The sequence below is a fragment of the Theobroma cacao genome, chromosome 5 (assembly GCF_000208745.1).
Source record: "Theobroma cacao cultivar B97-61/B2 chromosome 5, Criollo_cocoa_genome_V2, whole genome shotgun sequence".
Classification (NCBI taxonomy): Eukaryota; Viridiplantae; Streptophyta; class Magnoliopsida; order Malvales; family Malvaceae; genus Theobroma; species Theobroma cacao.
Window position 1 is genome coordinate 38,159,680 of NC_030854.1, and position 20,896 is coordinate 38,180,575.

Below are 20,896 nucleotides of genomic sequence, written 5' to 3' on the forward strand. Positions count from 1 at the left end.
AAAATCAAAATCCAAAATGTCAGTCACGGATTGACACCTTCTGATTTCTCTCTTCCTCCTCTTTAGTAATTTTTCAAAAATTCTATTGTTTTTCTCCAAAATTAAAAAAATAAAAAAATTTGAAAGGAATCAGAAAATGATTTTTTTTTGCGATTTTGACAATTGGCAAAATCATTTGACATTTTGCTTCTGTCACGTGGATAAAAAAATTAATTAAATATTAAATTAAAATAATGTATAATTTTTATTAAAATTAAAATTTATTTGATTTAAAATAAAAATTTAATAATTTAATTTTTTATAATTAAAAAAATTTAACCTCTACCCTTTTAACCAGAACATCATACCGCACAAAAAGTTGAACCATAGTTCGATTTGTCCCTATCATCCTTCCGCAGGGGAAGGCTATAGTTCCAATTTTACCGGATCTCGTTTGTTACAACAACTGCTAAAATTTTGAGCTAATACAGGTCAACATTGTGCCCATGGTTTTGTTAGCTTGCATTCCCATTTAAACGAGTAAGCGAAAAAATACTGGTTTTTGCCCTAGACTGTATATTTGATTGATACAATACGCTAACTTGGAAACATTCTCACTCAGCGGACTGTACAACGTGTTTGACCTTTTTCCCGTAAACCATGTTTGACTGCATTTATCTCTATATATCAACAGCTTCTTTGCAGCAAAATGCTTCAAATTGCCTTCTGGATCGCCATTGCTTCCCACTAATTTCTCAGAAGCTATGTCATCAACTCCCGTTTGTTACTTAACTTCTTGCCAGGCTTGGGACGCCTACTTGCAGTACCCAGAAGACAGCTTCTGGCCATCTAGGATGCTGGAGATTAACGTTAAGGCAACGTTCGTTGCCTGCGAGAAAACCCAGGGAGGAGGAGGAAAGAAACTGCTTGACGACGTCCAGCTAGGCGGGAGGAGGGTCGTCGTGCAGGAAGAGTCCCACGGGTTAATACTCGACCAGTTGCTGAACAACGTGGTGGGTAAAGACTGGCACGGCACCAACATTTGGGACGTGTTCGACTCCATGCAAATCCCCATCCAACGTCCCGTGCTAGACGAAATCGTCGGCTGTGCCCTCGCCATGGCGGCTAATGAATGTTACGAGAACTGTAAGGTTTTGAGAATGCGGGTGGAGATCGAGACGTTGGTTGATGATGATGACCAGCTGATGAATTTTGAGGAAGATCAGGATGTTTACTCTATCGACGTCGAGGAGGATGATTTCTGGGAGACGGTGGAGGCGTTCAGGACGCTGAGGAAAGTGGTGGTGGCTGAGGATAATCCGCCTGAGAATTTATGTTCGATTTGTTTGGGCGAGTTCTTGGTGGGTTCGGATATTAGTGCTACGCCTTGCTCCCATGTTTTCCATGATCGTTGCATCAGAGCTTGGCTGAAGAGATGTAATAAAAAATTCTGTCCCAATTGTGTTACCATTTTGGCCTAGGTTTGTTCAAGTGGTAACTGGAAGATAAATCATATTCCCTCGAAGGATAAGGATATGGCGGATGCACTTGCTAAAGCTGGGGTATTTAGACATCAAGATTGTTGCAGGTATTCAATGAAGGAATGGGATAATCCAGGCGAAACTTGCTTGCTCCTTGGTGTAATTTTGCTTGCTGGATTACGCAGGAAATCTCTCACGTGCAAATGAAAGTGCTTACTGCTCTAGCTGGTCCTGGTGAACTAGGAGTGGCTGGATTAAAAGCTTTTTGAGCTAATTTTGTACCTGTTTAGGCTAGCCCTTATGCTTATAGTTACATGCTGGTACTGTAGCTAGTTGCTGTTTCTCTTTTGAGTAATTTTTGTTGTAGTTAAAGGTACTAGGCAAGGCTGAACGGGAGGTGGCTGCCATGATGATAGCCATGTGTTTTGGCTGCAAGCTGGCAATGGGGATGCAGCTGGTCACGGGTTTATGTCAGGCTGATGAGAAGAGTGTACGCTTGTGATTTGGTTCACTGTGTTGTATGGGATTTGCTCAGATGGGATGGTACGGGTGCAGAGCCGTGCTTTTAATAACACCACATCTGATTGAAGCTGTGGCAGGTGAGGTTATCAAGTAATTGAAAGCCTGGCCTGCATGTAATCTGGGGCTGCAGCCAGGAACTGATCTGGGTCTGGTATGCTGCAATTTCGTGCTTGGCAGTGGACATGGCATGTCTTTAAGGCTAAAGACTTGTTCTGGCAGTCTGTACCTACCATGTCTTTAAAAAAAATATTTTATAAACATGTGAAATTTATGTGTACATACTGATCAATCATATACCATAATTTCAAATTTAAAAACTTTATCCAAACGTATAAAATAATAATTTTTTGTTATATATAAATATAATTTTTTAAAAAAACTCTTAAATTATTTTAAAATTTTTAAATAAATATTTATTCTTTTATTACATGCAATTAAGTTTTTATGTTTTTATTTTAAATTTAATAAGCTTTATATGATTAACGGTTGATTAATTATTGTTAATCTTTTACTTTTAAAATAAAATTTTAAAAATTTAATTAAATATAACAAAAATTAAAAATTTATTTGAATATTTTTGAATAGTTTAAAGATTTTATAAAATATTGTTCTTATATAATTGTAAGAAATTAGACTTAAGCATTCAACCTGTAAAATGATTAGTCAACTAATAGTGATTAGATGATTGTAACTATTGATTTAATTACTCTTAATAAAAAGAGGTTAGCTTACCTTTTTTTTCATGTTTTTACAATTAGTAGTATTAATTTTTTCTTCAAGATTGACTTTAGACGCAAAACCTTTCGTTTAGCTCAATTTGTTATTATCTACCTTAACATGTACATAATTAATAATCAAACCCGAAATCGACCACACCTTAAATTTAACTTAAATTCTAGATCAACAAGAGACATGATTGAATTAAGTCCAATTATCCTAGTTAAAAAAAATATTTCATAAATACGGCTACTATAATATAAAATATTTAATATTATACTTGAGTATTTGATTTATTAATTAACGTATTATTTTCTTGTTAAAAAAATAAAATTTAAATCTCCTTCTCTTAATTTAAAAAAAAAAAGTTTAATATTAGGTGAAACCGAGTGAAGTACATTTCTAATTAGATTGAGAATGTTAAATATAAAATTCAAGATCTCTTGTTCAATCATATTTTTAAAAATATTAATTATATGATAGACGAGATTGTAAAAATAAAAGTTACTTGAATTAACAAGTTTTACACTTTTTTGTGATAAATTTATTTTATCTAATTACCATGTACTCTCTGCCTTTCAGAAAATAAATTACCGCCCAAATTTCCTCAGTCTACTAATCAGTAATTTCCCAGCTTATTTTTGATGACCAATAAAATTCAATGGTAGAAAACATTGGTGCGGAAGTTTCTGGAACTCTCTTCTTTCCCGCCAAAGATTTTTCACGTACTATAAAAGCGAAAAACGGAAAGCGTTTACTTCTTTCAGCTGAAAAAACAAAGATCGGTTAGTCTCTCTAATCTTTCTTTCTCTGCCTGTTTGGCTGGCTAGAAAATTTAAGAAGATAATACACAATTCAAATATTTGAATTTCGAAAATTTTTGTTTTCTCCTTTGTTAACCATTGAACGAAAGAAAATGTTGTTGAGAGTCAGTTTTATTTTGGATTAACTTCTTCGAATGAAATGTTGATTTCTTAGTGAAATTCTTTTAGCTTTTGAACTTTGAGTAATTCCTTTCTCTCTCGGACCAGAAATTTTGAAGTTCTGCTCAAATTATTTGCTGTTGTTCGTTTCATTTTGGAAGATTATTGTTAAAAGTTTTTCATAAAGAATTCGAAATCTTGTTTGGATACCGAGAAACCTGAAAAAGAAACAGTCATTCCAAATCCTTTTAACTCCGTTAAAACGAAAATTCTCATTTCTCGGAGTCGGACCGAACAGACACTAAAATCCTCTCCGTTACGCTTAAACAGACCATTTAAAACCTTTCCATTGATTAATTTTGTCGCAGATTCGAATCAAATTTCAAGGAGAAATGTCGAATGTAACTGTCTGCGTACGCTTCAGGCCTTTGAGCTCGAAGGAGAAAAGAGATCACGGCGATGACATCTGCATTGAAAGCTTGGACTCCGAAACCTTCACCATCAAGGTACTTGAATTTATCTTAATTTCATTTTAAACTCTGATTTCTTGTTGCTTTTACAATATTATTTATTGTTTCATCAAAAATTTCAAAAAATAAATGATAAAAACTTAAGAAGCTACCAGTTTAGTGATTTGAGTTTGTATATGATAGGATGAGAAGGAAGAAGGCTTTACGTTTAGCTTTGATAAGGTGTTCTATGAGAAATCCAAGCAAGCTGATGTTTATGAGTTTCTTGTTCTACCTATCGTTCGAGGTAAACCTGTTTATTGATTAGTTTCTGCATTTTTCATGATTCGATCCACTGTTTTTTATTTATTTCCTTTTCATTTTTGAAACAGGTGCTGTCGATGCTACAAATGGAACAATCATTGTGTATGGACAGGCAAGCTATTTCGTTGATCGTTTCATACTACCTTCAATCCTAAGAATCTTGCTTATGTGTGTTATTAGTACATTCCAATTGAGTGATCCCTCTGTTCACTAAATACCGCGGTTAAGGATTTTGTATAGTTGATTTGTTTGGATTATTTCGTTTTAAATTTTGTTTAATATTATTTACTCCTTTGTTGAGGATCAATAAAGAACTTAATGGTGAGAAATGCTTTGCACATCCCTTCAAATCATTAGGCTAAAAGACCTTTAAAGTTGATAGTTTAAGTTACTAATTTTCCTTTCGTTGTTGTAAATTCTAGTAGATAGTATTAATGTAACACATTGTCTTCACCTTTTTGATTGCTTGTTGATTTAATTTATGGATAGCTTTAATTCTATCTCTTTGATTGTCGTTCTTTTTCTTTTGGTGACAGACTGGGGCAGGGAAGACATACAGTATGGAGGTGATATGATAAATTTATATATTTAGTCCAGTTAGTTAAAGTAATGAATAAATCGAATTTCATTGATGATGATATTTACCTCATTTTCAGGGACCAAACATCTTGGAATCTGATGAACAGAAGAAAGGGATACTTCCGAGAGTAGTAGATGGATTGTTTGCATGTATTAGATCTTCTGATGAGTCGGTCAAGCACACAATCAAGTTGTCAGTGGTATGGAAACATATTATATTTGTTTAGAGCCTAACTGTGCTTGCTGTTCAACTACTAATGCTGTGTAATTCATGAACTTTTGTTGCTCTTGTCTATAGGTAGAGATCTATATGGAGAAAGTCAGGTATGTATCACCGTAAATGCTATTTGTTGTTGAATTGGGAATGGTGATTCTCTTGTAGATATTTCTGATTGGCCTTTTTGTAACACATGATATTCAAAAGCTTAGGTTAATGAAATATTATAAGATGTGCTTTCCTAGCTCTTTTGGTATGAAATCTACATGCATGTCTTATCCTCAGGGACCTTTTTGATTTATCAAAGGACAATATTCAGATTAAGGAGAGTAGAACACAAGGAATATTGTTATCCGGAGCAACAGAGGTAAGCTATTTCTTGCAGAAATTCTAATTGCATTAGTAGAGCACAAGGAATATTGTATCACCTTAGGTGCTAAATTTCCTTTCCAGTACTGCAAATTACAGATGTATCATATTGGAACTATACTTTGCATCCCAAAAATGTTGAAACTTTTTTTTTGTTGTTTGCCTCTTTCCTTTCTGAAAGCTTTTATTTATACATAAATGTCTCCCCAGATCTCTCTGTTGGACCCTGCCGAAGCATTACAAAGCCTATCTGTAAGATGAAGAGTTGTTAGAGCTTTTTATTACTTGTTTCATTCATACAAATATTGTTTCATTCATACAAATATTGTTTCTGATATTGGACTGAAATTTTAGAGTGGGATAGCTAACAGAGCAATTGGAGAGACCCGTATCCTTTTTTATTTCCTGTTTTTATATCTTTTTATTAATTTCTGAATCAAACAAAAGTAAAACTTCAGTTACAGAATGTACAATCATCACCTTTCCTTTTGAAAAACTTGTCTTCAGAATTTGTTTTAGAACTTAAACATAGATAGAAATGAACATGGCAAGCAGCAGGAGTCATTGTGTTTACTTGTTCACGCTCAACCAAGAGTCAACCACTGAGAAGAGGTATAGCTTATCCTTACTACGTTCAAGGCTTTGAATGAGTTGATCTTTAAATTTCGCAATGTGGTCAGGGTGAAATCTGGAAAATTAATTCTTGTGGACCTGGCGGGGTCAGAGAAAGTAGAGAAAACCGGGGCAGAAGGAAGAGTTCTTGAAGAAGCTAAAACCATCAACAAGTCTCTCTCAGCATTAGGTAACGTGATAAATGCACTGACATGTGGTTCACCAGCCAAAGCAAACCACATTCCTTATCGTGATTCCAAGCTCACTCGAATCTTGCAAGATGCTCTTGTTAGTTCTCTGCCTCCTAAGTCCACCTCTCTGTATTGTCATCCAATTCCAATCAGTTTGATGATCTATTGGTTTTCATATTAAATTTGCAGGGGGGAAGCTCTCGCACTGCATTACTTTGTTGTTGCTCACCAAGTACTTTCAATGCATCAGAAAGCCTGTCTACTCTTCGTTTTGGTGCAAGGTTCATGAACCTGAAATCTAACCTCTGATGGACCATGCTTTTATACCTGTTTTAACCCAAGGTTTAAGCATTAGGGAAAGCCTAATTTCATCCTTTTCAATGTTTCAAAGAGAAAAGGGCATTATTATCTTGTCAATAAAAATGCTGACTTCAGTTCTCTTTGTAGAAAAGTACTTTTTTAAAACAAAAAGAAAAGGATTCAACCTTTGTTTAAAAACCACAAACTTCAAGATGAATACCATTAGTTATATGGATAGAAGATGACTATCTAACAATTGATATCCTTGAAATTTTGAATGCTGGCATCAACCAATCCTTTCATTCAACTTCTTGGGTATAACTTTCATGGCAGGGCAAAGCATATAAAGGCCTCAGCAATTGTTAAGGGCAATGAAGAGAAATATCTTAAGAAGAATGGAGCTTGTTCTGCAACTAGAGATGAGTCGTTTGATATAATTCTCAAAAAGGTTAGTTTTATGTTCTGACATCCTGTAGATGAAATATTCATGTCACTTTCTAAGATGGTTTCTACTTGTTTAGATGAGTGAGAGACTCGATGCTGAAGATGTGGAGTTACTTGAGGAATTATTCATTCAGGCAGGACTATTTATCGATTTTGGTTCAACAGAAGACTTGGAATCAGCTTATCAAGATGTTGCTCAACAAACCATTTCTTCTTTAATACAAGCCGTGCAAGAGCTCAAATTTACTGTTGAGATGGTAATAATTTTCACTAAATATTTATTGTCTTTTACTAGAGAGTAGGGAGAAAAATGAAAAAGGTATAAAAGTAGAATGGTGTTCTTTATTAAATTTATATGCCCTCTTTTAACTCTCGTGATGATAGCATCTGGCTCTAAAATGAAAAAAGAAAGAAAAATCTAAATCACTTTTGCATTTGATTGGAACATTCAGTGAGTTATGCTCTAGTTCTTGCCCAAAGTATTAGAACAATCAGAATACAACATTGATAATATGATCAAGGAAAGACTTGCATTTGTTTAGTTTTGACGTCGTTTCTCACGTAATAGCTGAGCCTACCATCTTCGCAGCTTCAGAGAGAGAACAAGGCTCTCAAGGAAAGACTTGCAGCTGCTGAACAGCTTGATGCTTTGCGTGGAGAAAATGCAGGTTTTCTTCATAAGATTCTAGGCTTTCTCGGCTCCTTTTATCCAACGAGTTGTATAATTTAGCTATTAGCATCCAGGACTTACTTACGAACCGATATCTGAACCCTTTTCCTTGGTCGCTGATTTCTTGGGTTGTAAGTTTTTGGTATAACAGCATCAGGATTTAATGCCATACTTCATATTCCATGCTAAAGCTTCTCGTAGGATCCTAATGCGCTTGTGGATTGCATTATAAGACAATTTCACTGCTTATATTAAGTACAATTATTGCATGTGTACGACGACTGATGGGCATTGCATACTAAAATCTTACTGTTGCTCCATTAGTTGTTGAAATTGAATTGTCATGCTAATATGCTATTGAATTGGTGCGTCTCTATACAGAATAATACATTTCTGCATAGTTCTCTATGGCTGCGTTGGAACTCCTGGCAAGAGCTAAGATAAGTCCAATCCTCTTCTTGGAATTCCTGTGGTAAGATAAGATCACAACCCGTGAAATCGTGCTGCTGTGAAACTGCCAACATTTTGTTTTGAGTCAGCCAACGGGACCCAGCTTTGAAAGGTGTGAAGAAGGCCCACGGGGGGGGTTAAAGGTGTCAGAAGGTTTTTTAATACCTGTCGAACTGTGCAATGGGTGATATTGTTTGGGGTGGTAAGTCTCGGGCTAGATGGTCGTGTACATCTTCGAGAGGTAAAAAGAACTTGGCAAACCCATGGAACAAGTCTGGGGTCCGACCTTTTTTGTTAGAGGGTATGAGAGGAGGATGACCCCTCGATTGCCCCAAAGGCAAAACAAAGCTGTTTTGCTGATCAAGAATATTGGAGCTAGAGGTATAAGAAAAGTAATGGAGTACAAACGTGGATAAAACAGGAGTCCAAGTAAAAATGCTTTATGCCACCCGTGGAAGGGAAATTCATCACTTTTGCTTGCAGAATAATGTTGCTCATTTCCCTGCCACATGCTTTCCCCGAAACAACCTCAGGATTGCACTGAAATTAAAATTATAGTCTTAAAGCACAATGATCCCTGTACTTTGTATGTTTCCAAGTGCTCACGGGGGTCTGTTTTAGAACAATGCTTTTTTGTCCTTTGCTTGACATAAGACAGCAGGATTACAGGAATGAAAGCAAAACCTGGGCAGCAAAAACTTTGCTTTTTGACTCTTCCCCCCCACTTGGCTTCAAAGCAAACTCTTCCCATTGCCCATATAAACAATCAAAAAACCAGTTTTCTCTCCTCATCATTGCAAACCTTGTCTCGGTGCTTGTTAGTTTTGGGCCAACAAGGTTATCACTCCCGAACCATGGCTAACATCACCTCTGTTATCCAAATCATAACCTTGTTTGCCATCGTTTTCTCTACAGCAAGCTCTGTTGACTTCAATTTCCCGGCTGTTTTCAACTTTGGTGATTCAAACTCTGACACGGGTGAACTTGTTGCTGCGCTTGGGGACTTCCTGGAACTCCCCAATGGCCAGGCTTACTTCAAGGCTCCAACAGGGAGATTTTGTGATGGCCGGCTCATCATTGATTTCCTAAGTAAATGCTCTCATCCCAACTTTTTAAGCTATATTCATATATAAATTATGCTTTACATTGCATTTAGATTTCCATGTTCATGGAGGCAGTCCCTTTCATATATATTCAATTAGTCCCATGGTCATGTGGTCTTAACCAAGAAAAAAAAAGGGAGCATTTTTAACTTCTTGGAAGAATTTCTAAAGTACCTTTTCTAAATATGGGGTTCAATTTCCATGTCTGTGGCATACTTTTTACTGTTTTTGGGTAATTCTTCAATACAAATTAGTCAGCCTAGTCACATGGTAACTGGTAAATGGAGTTGATGCTTTTGAATAAAGATTTATAGGAGCAAAGCTGATCTCTTATGCTATACACAATTTTCAAAAGTTTGTTAGTATTTTTTAGGGTTCTTTTAAAAAATTTCCTTAGTATATAAAGTGTTTTTAAAATTAATTTTTTTATTAATTTTAATTAATTTTAGTCAAAGAAAAATTTAATTTTAGAATTAAAAATTTTTTTAATGAAATCGACTCATATGCGTTGGTTTATGCTTTATACTGATTCATATCCTTTGAGTTTTTTTTGTTAGATTATTATTTCTTATCAGAAAAAAAAATTTTTAAACATTTGGAGCATTTTGGAATGATTTTTGATACACGAAATAAACATTTGAGCGTTTTGAGTATTTTTATATTTTTTGAAGTGATTTTTGATACATGAAGAAAACGTTTGAGCATTTTGAGCATTTTCAATATGGTGTATTGTTTGAAATTGTTAATTTTGTTAATAAAATTCAGTAGTTTTTAGGTATTACGTAACCGGTTTTTGAGTATTATGTGACTAGATTTTAGGTATTATGTTATTAATTTTTACAAATTTTGTGATTGATTTTTAAGTATTACATGACTAGTTGATATGGCATTACGTGACTGGTAAGTAAAGCATTACTTTGATTGATTAGTAAAGTATTACGTGATTGATTTTTAGGTAATTAAAAATAAAAAATGTAATGATTAAGTCATACAATGTCTAAAAACTAGTATCGTAATATTTAAAAATCAGTGACACAATGTCTAAAAACTAATAATGTAATATTTAATAACTAATTGATTGGTTTGCTCGCAGTCAGATTTAAATTACTAAAATCATATAGTGTTTTAATTTATAAATATATCTAATTAATTTTAACTCTTTATTTTTGAGGTTTAATGAATAAAATTTTTTTATAAGTAAAATTATTATCCATCAAATTCTTAACAATAATTGCATTATCATTCATTTGTGGTGATTATTGGACAAAAAGTTAAAAAAGTATGGGAGCATGTGAGAATAGGGCATTCCAACTAGAATACAAAAAGAAGTGCGCTTTGTTTTTGGTGCTCGTTTTGGCTATTTTTTTGCTTACCACAATTGAAAGCAAACTCCCAACGGCTGGGACACATACAACCTACCAAACCAATTATTATTTATAGTTGGCAACAAACATAAAAAAAAGACATAAAAAAAGTGTAAGCTACAAGCCCTTGTGATCCTGCTGTGGTGCTGGCAACCATGGCTCCCAAGGCTTACATTCTCCAAATCTTTTTTGCCTTGTTGTTCATCTTCTTGCCTCTAACCAATTCCATTACCTTCAAATACCCTGCTATTTTCAACTTTGGTGATTCTAATTCTGATACGGGTGAGCTGGTTGCTGCCGGAATCGAGAGCCTTGAACCACCTCACGGCCAAAGTTACTTCCAAACACCGTCCGGGAGATACTGCGATGGCCGCCTCATCATTGATTTTCTGAGTTAAACTTTCTGACTATTTTCACTAATTGCATCGGCATTTAGACTTTCTGTTGCATATGCAGTTTTGTTCATCATGACTCTGCTTCACCCCCTGCAAATTTGTATATCACCTGGTCTCTCTGTTTCCTCTGTTTTTTCTAGGAGAAACTTGAGGGTTTCTTGCTCTTTTGCATACTTTATGGCCCTTCTTTTGATCTTTTTGATATAGTTCTTTGCTCATTGATATATGTGTTGCAGTGGATGCAATGGATCTGCCATTTCTAAATGCTTACCTGGATTCAATTGGCACACCAAGTTTCCGCAAGGGGTGCAATTTTGCAGCTGCAGGATCAACTATACTGCCACCTACTGCAAATGCTGTCAGTCCGTTTTCTTTGGGAGTTCAAGTGGCTCAGTTTTTCCGGTTCAAAGCTCGGGTTCTTGAATTGCTAGCTACAGGTCAACTCATCGATCATCTTCTAGAGAAATGCGGTCATCTTTATTGGCACTGATGCATTTATTTTTAATATTTTTTTTTAATTGAGAGCATTTTTCATCAATAGCAGTTAAGAAATCTTAATTGATACACCCGCCTTTTCCATTTAATTGCAGGTAAAAAACTTGGGAAGTACCTTCCAACAGAAGATTCTTTCCAGAAGGGGCTCTACATGATCGATATAGGCCAGAATGATCTTGCTGGTGCCTTTTATTCTAAAACGTATGATCAAATACTTGCCCTAATTCCTTCAGTCATGATAGAATTTGAAACTGGAGTAAAGGTCAGCTTCGAGAACACTAAACTACCTATTACGTCAGGACTTTATTTAGTTATTTGTTTAACATCTTCAAGGTTTCTATGCAAGCCTCTGCGTTGAGGGCCACATTTCGTTATCACGATGAGCATCCTAATCCTTGAAATTCTTTGGTTTCCATTGTAGAAACTATATGATCAAGGGGCTAGAAATTTTTGGATTCATAACACTGGACCTCTTGGATGCTTAGCTCAAAATGTTGCGAAATTTGGAACTGATGCATCTAGCCTTGATGAGCTAGGGTGCGTCAGCAAGCATAACCAAGCTGCTAAAGTCTTCAATCTGCAGCTCCATGCCCTTTGCAAAAAATTGCAGGGCCAGTATACAGATTCGAACTTCACATACGTTGACATCTACACAATAAAATCCAACCTTATAGCAAATTATTCTAAACTCGGTGAGTATGATGTACTTTCTATGATGAGATTGCAATAACAGGTAAATGAGGGCTACAAGTATGGAATAGAAAATGATTTGAGTGCTTTAACATTTTGCAGGATTTGAGCAGCCTATAATGGCTTGCTGTGGATATGGAGGCGGACCTTTGAATTATGACAGCCGAATTGCTTGTGGGAAAACAAAAGTCATCAATGGAACCTCAATGACAGCCAAAGCATGTAATGATAGTTCTCAATATGTGAATTGGGATGGAATTCATTACACAGAAGCTGCAAATCAGTACGTTTCAACACAAATACTCACCGGAAAGTACTCCGATCCACCCTTCTCGAACAAAATGCCATTCCTTCTCAGTCTCAAGTTCTGAAGACTTAATTTACCCTTTGCTGGTAACTCTATTTTTTATTTGACTTCTAGCAGTCATTGCAAGTATTATTGATCAAAAAACTTACTGTAAAGAATTATAAATTCATGACTGGAAGTCCAGTTCCAGATATTGAACCCTTCCAATTATCCTATTGACTCAAAGGTACTATATATGTGTAGAGTGTGTATGTGTGTGTGTGTGTGTGTGTGATGAAATGCAGTTCAAATTGTTCATTCATAAACGAAACGTTCGACAGCTCTCTCTGTATAGTACGAGCTTACTTGCTTCGTTTGATCTGTGATCCTAAGAATTTCAATTTATGCAGATCATAGAAGTAGATCATGTGCTATAATACAACTTCTTCCGAGCACCAACTAAGTATACAACCTTAGACTAAACATCATTCCAGTTTTGGTTTTCCGAATGAGAACCAAAAATCTGTACTAGTTTCTTGGATTGCAAGGTTCTCGTCAACCATCTTTTAACATGATGGATCGTATAAAGGGGATTTGAAAGACAAATCACAAATCCTATAATATAGATTATGCTTTTACTTCTTGGAGACATAAGCATAGTATTGTGCCATGGGAACAACAAAAGCAATCACCAACAAACCTCCAACCACGAGACTGAACTGTCCTCGTTTCTCTTCTGTCTCTTCCCTGGATTTGAAATTGGACTCCCTCTTATTTTCCTTAAACTTGGGGCCACCAGGATCTGGGAGCCCATCAATGGCAGCAACTAGCCTTTTGGCACTGCTGTAAATTGCTTCGTTGTACTTCTCATCCGTGGCCAAAACTGCAAATTAAGAAAACAGTATGATCAGTATAACCGCAGCTAAAGAAACGAAACCCTCTTCTCTCTCCTAGTGGTTTGTTTGATCTCTCAGCCTAAGCTATACCATTGATGGTCAATTGCTGGGAAAGCAAATAAAATGATTCGCAAAGCAATCAAATAAGTTCATTTATAAGAGCCGGTTCTAGGTTACGAAACGATGTGCCACTAAGGACAGTAAATCCTCATTAGACCGGGGAGGATGTCACGGTCCCAAAAGGAGCTATGAATCTTACATTGATGGTATACTAGATTGAAACTGAGTATTTAAGTGTTTGTACCCTCTTCAAGCTACGAGGTGCCTCTAGAACTAATCTTTATAAGAAGGTTTTCGATTTCGGTTTTAGTTACAAAAATAAAAGAAATACTTACCAGGAAGGTTTTCTGATACAGTAGCATCCAGAATTTTTTCTCCAACAGCTTCAATAAATGCAGGTCCCCCTGTGACTGCCCCTTCTTTTTGACTTGTAACAAGCACAACAATACCTTTATTGTTACCCTCTTCAAGTGTGGGATACCAACGCTCCAAAACTTGGTCAGCATACTCAAAAGCATCAGCTTTGCTCTGCAATCAAATCTCAAACTTTGCATCCGTTACACAGGTTAAAAAGCAGTCCTACATTCCCACTGTTTACTAAGAAACTCTCAAAAAGGAAAACAAAAGGAAGCCATAATGTTATGATTCCTGGTAAACAACCAGGTCAAATGAACTAATCAGCTTCAAGAATTGCATAGAGCTTTCATTTGTTCTTCTTCATTTTACTTGGTTTCAGAAAACAAACAATAACAAACCAACAAAAGGGTAATATCCAAGTAAAAGTCAATTCATCAAAACAAGATCTTACTGTGAGCTTTCTAACAGTAACAAAGTTAATGTGGAAGGTCTTCCTTGACTCCAAATCAGATAAAAGCTGCCTCAAATCAGATTTTGTCACTCTACTAAGCACATTAGCATCATCAAACACATAGGAGTCCTTGGGTGGCCCTTCATTGATTACATCAAATTCTGATGCCCATGCATTGCCAGTGTGCAAGACTGGAGAAAAATTGAGTGCTAAAGAGATAGCTAGAGCCGCTAGTCCCCGCTGTGCATGAACAAACCAAGTTTTGGGTTCTGCCAAAGATGGTTTTAGTGATTGAGAAGTTTGTTTCTTGAGGGCACAAGTAAAGGGTTTTGAGAGAGGGAGAGAAGCTGATCTTGGTTGAATTGAAGGTGACAAAAGGCTCTTAGAAGTGGATGCTTTTGGATTCAGGATCGGAGAGAGAGAGTGAGAAGAGAGAATGGTTTCCATTGTTAACTGGTCACCAGCTGGTGGATAGGAGAGAAATGAATTTTATTTTTTTGAAAGAATTAAAAGACAGAAATGAAAGATTTTTTCACCATGTGTCTCTGGTTTCTGTTGAGCTCAGTATGCTTGAGTGGTTTGGATTTTGTCCTGTTTTGGATTGGTTGGCCATATTTTCTCTGGAGGATATTGTCTCTCAGCCATGTAGATAAACAAAGGGTACCTTGGTCTATTCATGATTTGCCAGGACCATTCCAAATAGCTTATCGGGTGACATATTCGTTTCCACTTTCACTAAAATGACCACATCGCCCTCCTGTAACTAATAAAATATGGGACACAATTAACATAGAAGGACTAATTCAGATGATACATTGGTTCTATCCATAAACACAACACAGACCCCTACTTGTTCATTTGTTCTTACGGTATCTGGTGAAAATGACGCAGGTTGTAGAGATCTTGAACTTGTTTGCAGTTGAAAAAGAAAGATGAGATTGAATTAGAAATGATAAATTGTAGGTTATGATTCATGCCGGAGGGAGACTTAGATGCAAGAAATGTTGCAACAAAAACAAATTGTCAAACAGTAGAGGGTAGGGTTTTACGGAACAATAAATGGGCAAAGGAATGACCTTGATGAATTTGTACAAGATTTGGATCAATATTTTACTTTTGATACTAACAATGTGTTAGGTTTGGCATTTAAGAATTCTAAAGAAGATTTTATTCAGATGGTGGCTGCAATGGAAAGGGAAGAGGGAGGTGCCTTATCTCAAAATTGGATATTTTGAGCTTTGGAGTTATGCTTTTCTGTGTTTATTTCCTTCCTTTGTAACCATAAAGTCTAAGATTGGCATTAAGTAATAAAATTGCGTAATTTTTTAAAGAAAAAGTTAAATTGTGAGTTTCACCTGATGTAGCATATATACCAGAATTAATGGAATAATTTAATTAATAAAATAATAAAAATATTTTAGTAAACAATTAATAAAATTAGTATTATTATATAATTTGAAAATTAATTAAATTATTAATTTAATTTAAGTATTATTAATAAATTATTAATAAATAAATAATTCAATAAATAATAATAATTAATTTTTTAAAAAATAAATTAATTAATGTATGAACAACTTAATTAAGTAAATAAATAATGTATTAGTAAACAATTAAATAAATAAATAAATAATATTATTTAATTTTAAAAATAATTAAATTAATTAATATACTAATAACTGAATTAATAAATTTAATTTACTAAATAGAATATTGAATTAGTAATAGTTACTTCTATTATATGAAAATACGATTTTGGAGAAAACGTGTTTATGATGTGTTTACCTAACTTTTGTTTTGATAGTTATATGATTATTGATAATTTTGGTCTAAATGTTTTGAAGCATTATTAATCTAATTGAGAGGATGTTGATTACTTGCTGAGTAGTTGTACTCATTTCTTTAATTTTCATCATTTTTACAGGCTTTGACATTTTTGCATGTTTGAGAATTATATTTGCTTAGCAGGAGTTTTGGTTAGCAAGATTAACATTTGCCCTTGCATATTTATAAATTTTGATGTGAGTATTTAATTTAAGTTTGTAACAAAATGTTAGCGAAATGAGGACTTTGTATTTGTAACTTTTATTATATTTGGAAATTTTTGTAAAGTGTAAATTTTAAAGAGACATTGGATACTTTTTTTAAAAAATTTAAAATGGTGCATGTATCTCTTTCATTTCACTTAACAATAATAAATTTAAAAGGGTGAGAGCATGAAAGTTAAATCCATGGAAGAAGATTAAGACAATGCACTTGGACTTATACATGAATGGAAACCCATATCCAATAAATATCTTTCTTTAGTATTGAGGATTTTTCCAATCAAAATTTAAAAATTTTCAACCTTTTTCCATTTTCATACAACCACAGGAGCAATAAACCTTGCCACTTGCAATTTTAGCCCCATTACCATTTGAGCTCATCTATTCCTGTAGGCTTGTAGCTATCACAAAAACAATAGTTCCCCTCTTGAGATAATCCAAAACTACTCTACATATCTCTCACTTGTTCCTGATGGAGTAGTACTTGTCCCATAGTGTTGGGGATTTTGAAATTTCACTCATCAGGTTCTTGAACTTAAAGCTGCAATCTCCCTACTTATTCAATTCAAGGATACAATTGCGTGCAGAGCACTGCAGATCATATCTTCATTACGATCTACTTCTTATTTGACAGCATCTTGACTTGGCTTGAAATTAATCATCTTTTGGAGAGGATACAAGTGAATCCAACACTGCTAATACAGCAGATGTTGGAGATATTAGATTTAGTTTAGTATGATATTGTTGCCTTATGCTTATGGGATTTGTCTCATGGTGTCTGTTATGTCCCAAATCGTTGAATTTGGGGCGTGACAATTGGTAGTAAACACAATCATCCTTTTTCTATACCATACAATGAATAACCACGTTTCCAAGCCTTGCCAATCTTTGAGTAATATTCTTTTCCTCGGTTGAATGTGATAAGACCATTGATTATCTCTTCCTTCTCCTCAAGATCCGTGACAAAAGAATCAAAGCTTTAGGGATATTCCAATCATGTGTAATCCAAGAAATCATCATCACAATTCATATAAAGCTTTCGTTGCCTCTTCTTTTTCTTTATGGCTTTGTCTTACATGGTTCAAATATCGCACCACTATGATTTCTTGGTATTTGGGGTGAGAGATGAGAGCATAATAATTCTTATTATCAAAAAGATGACTATATATTATCTTCTTCTCAAGGGAAATTTCCTAGTACCATGTAATTTTGACATCTTCAAACTCACCTTCAATGTCCTCATAGTCGTTAATAGAAGAAACGTCTTTCTCCTAAAAGATTCCACTTTCAGTTTACAATAGAAAAGATGTGTTTTTGAGTTAATTACTTCAGCTGATGCCATGCTCAATGTATCAATTTTCAAAAAAGATGGTTAAATATTTGAATAAAACTAATTTAATTCTTTCAAGAGAAAAATGGTAAAACATAACTAAGTAAAAAATCTATTGGAGGCAGTGGAGAGAAAGATTAAACCAATTCTTGATGTATCAAGTGTTGTTGTAGGTGGATGTGAATAAGTGAATGGTAGAGTAAAGTTGAGAATAGGTAAAGAATAGGAGCGTGGAATTGTCAAAGTAGTAGAGCAAGATTATGAATATGGTGGAGAAAGGACTATGTAAAAGAGAATTAGTGAGAAAATATCTAGAGTAATAAGTCAAGAGCGAAAATATTTTTGCACTAGTTCAAGAAAATCTTGTTCTGCCTAAAATGAATTGTTAAAACTCTATAAAGCTAGAGGAAGCAGTTACTCAAGAACTCTCCAGAACATCACAAAATGAAAATAACTTATGCACCGGTCACTTGTTCTTAGTTACTTCAAATGCCATATGCGTGAAAGTAACTCATGAAACTTATCACTTTTTTTAGTTACTTCCAATGCCATTTGCGTGAAATAGTTGTTCCACTTGTTTAGGACTATACAATCACTTTGACACATTATTCATTGATTCAACATATAAGTTAAAGATTGCAAAAATGCACATTTCCAAAATGAAGTACATGATGTTATTTTTATAAGATAATCTTTGTAATCTTGTATATATTCATTTTCATTAGCATGAGGTTACTCTTGGAACAATTAATTTTTATTTATTTAAATTAATAAATTAAAGTTTAAAACAATTAATAAATTTTAGTAAGTGTTATATTAATTATTAGTAAATTTTAAGTATAATTATACACTAGTATATAGTAACGAAAAACAAAGAGGGTAGAAATAAAATAAAACTAAAAATCGTTACTTAATAATTATAGAACTGAAATTAAACTATAAAAAATAAAGTTGCCTCTGAAGTCTCAACCTTCCCAACATAAAATCTAGGCATATAAGGCTCATATTCCTACGAGATCCAGGCAATTATGATGCTACTTGTGTTATTATTAGCCCAATAGGAACGTGGATGATATAGTAGTAGTATTAATTTCCTTGTCACATGCTTGCCCGATATATTATTGCTGAATGATATAGAATTTGCTTTCAAATTAAGAAAAAACACTCAAAGAATGGAATACTCTCTCTTTCTATATATGTTTGGTGGTGCCTGAATTCAACTCACGCTACTAAATTGTATCGAATAAATCCTACCTATGTTTGATGATAGTATTATCATTTTCAAAAGCATGCATTCAGGTTGGATATTCATTGGACTGACGGTCCACATTTTCAATTTAATAAAGGCTCCTTCCATGGACAATCATTGATTCATGCAGATTTTTTTTTTCTTTTTGTGCTACAAATAAAAAGAAATTGAAATAATAAAAAAAATAAACCCAAAATGTATTATTCCATTGAATTTAAATTTAATATCACGTAACAAAACATTCAATAATTAATTAACAAAACATTGGCATGTTTTCTTGTTTGAAACTTTCATTAAATTTTTGTTTTAACCAATGCATGATCTTTAAATAAATGGAATGGTTTTTGCTAAAGCAGCATTGCTTGGGGAGGGTGACCTGGATGAAAGACTGCTTATTCACGTATGTTATGGTCTAAGGGTATTAATAAGATTGCAGATCCGTAATTTTTTTTAAAAAAATGCGAGAATTTTATTGCCTAATCGAACGAGAGAAACAAATTCCGATTACATCATGAAATAAAAGGGTTTTTACCTTATCTGGGGAACTATTATAAGCTACCAAATTATTTGAAATATATAGTAAAACCTTCATTGGCCATGAAATCCGCTACTCTCTTGCCTTCAGGGAAGATATGGATTATTTGAACCTCCCATTGTCGTTAAATCAAACCATGAATGGCTTGAATCAGGTCAGAATTGGAACACGGGTGATCTAATTGAGAGGAGCCTGGACTACTATATTACTGTCCACTTGAAGAACTATCTTTCGAAAACCCAAGTCCCAATCATGTTTTAATCCTCTACATTCTCCCCAAAGTTCAGCCCAATATGCTGTACAACGCCGGAGTCTCATGGTATAGCCTCCCCTCCATTGGCCGAGTGAATCTCTCAGAACACCACCAGCCGCTAGCTGCTTGCTCGGTTGATTTCTGATATGCTCCATCAGTATTTAGTACTATCCAATCCGTGGTTGGAGGAGCCCACCATTTTAACACCTCTGTTAGACAATTCTGTTGAAAGCTCCCATTTTTTATGCAAACTGAACCTCCATTGTGTATAGTTGAGACCATACTGTAGATTAAAGTCAAACTTCGTTCTATATTAATGGTTTCATTTTTGAAAATAATTAAGTTTCTCCATTTCTAGAGAAACCAGCAAGTCACGCCAAATATCATTGCCCATGCTGCTCCATTCGTTTCAGTTTAAGAGTTACTTAGATTAAACATCAACCAGTCCATTGTAGAGCAGCTAAAAAAAAAAATTTGTGCATCTGATGGTAGGATTCTTAACCAAACTTTGTTTGCTAACGGACAATCTCTAAGTGCATGGAGCATTGATTCTTCTTCCAAGTTACATTGCCTGCATATCAAATCATTGGATAGGTGCCTTCGAAGCCTCTCCTGGTTTGCAAGCAGGCGGTTATGCAGGCATTGAAGTAAAAACATACGGATCCTTTCGGGTCCATTCCATCTCCATGCCCATTGCCAAGTACCTGAAATGCTGTTAAGATGTAAAGTCTCTTGTTTTCTCAAATATTCATAAGCCGAGGCAACTGTAAACTGTCCAGACGATGAGAGAGCCCAGTGTGGCATGTCTGTGGCTGAAGAATTTTGTGGACAATGGTCTCCGACAATAACGTTAATTCTTCTGAAGGAAGGTAGTTCACCAAACTATTATAATCCCATTCCCCATCCGATAGAACAAAATTATTTACGCAGCAATGATGCTGGCTTCAATGTCTCTTTTTCTTCGAAAAACCTACCTTAATTCTTCCTTTTTCGTGCTTCTCAATAACATTGTTTATAGCTTGCCTTTTCGGAATGAAGCTACTTTGCGATCTTCCAATTAATCCCTCAAGCATTGGTCTCAACCGATCAACCAATATTTTGCTAAATAATTTCAGTGAAACTGAGCACAAGTTGATAGGTCGATATTGAGTGATTTTCTC

The 20,896-nt window shown here is 34.7% G+C and overlaps 3 protein-coding genes across 4 annotated transcripts; 2 read left to right on the top strand and 1 right to left on the bottom strand.

Annotated features, from left to right (window-relative positions):
- LOC18600428 (kinesin-like protein KIN-1) lies at positions 3,471–8,052 on the top strand. The gene is made up of 16 exons (XM_018121227.1): positions 3,471–3,484; positions 3,991–4,128; positions 4,276–4,378; positions 4,464–4,507; positions 4,932–4,961; positions 5,052–5,174; positions 5,273–5,298; positions 5,477–5,558; positions 5,771–5,812; positions 5,915–5,948; positions 6,097–6,172; positions 6,241–6,460; positions 6,553–6,644; positions 6,997–7,111; positions 7,185–7,364; positions 7,697–8,052. The coding sequence occupies exons 2-16, from the start codon at positions 4,015–4,017 to the stop codon at positions 7,835–7,837; spliced, it is 1,422 nt and encodes a 473-aa protein (XP_017976716.1). The 5' UTR covers positions 3,471–3,484; positions 3,991–4,014; the 3' UTR covers positions 7,838–8,052.
- Positions 8,890–12,791, top strand: LOC18600429 (GDSL esterase/lipase At1g54790). 2 transcript variants are annotated; one of them, XM_007030865.2, is made up of 5 exons: positions 8,890–9,316; positions 11,326–11,526; positions 11,680–11,846; positions 12,006–12,276; positions 12,377–12,791. In XM_007030865.2, the coding sequence occupies exons 1-5, from the start codon at positions 8,899–8,901 to the stop codon at positions 12,643–12,645; spliced, it is 1,326 nt and encodes a 441-aa protein (XP_007030927.2). In that variant the 5' UTR covers positions 8,890–8,898; the 3' UTR covers positions 12,646–12,791. The 2 variants fall into 2 exon arrangements, with proteins under 2 accessions (XP_007030927.2, XP_007030926.2); XM_007030864.2 differs by lacking the exon at positions 8,890–9,316 and adding an exon at positions 10,775–11,087.
- Positions 12,861–14,908, bottom strand: LOC18600430 (UPF0603 protein At1g54780, chloroplastic). Its single transcript, XM_007030866.2, has 3 exons — positions 14,325–14,908; positions 13,852–14,044; positions 12,861–13,443 (listed from the first exon to the last, which is right to left on the bottom strand). The coding sequence occupies exons 1-3, from the start codon at positions 14,769–14,771 to the stop codon at positions 13,196–13,198; spliced, it is 888 nt and encodes a 295-aa protein (XP_007030928.2). The 5' UTR covers positions 14,772–14,908; the 3' UTR covers positions 12,861–13,195.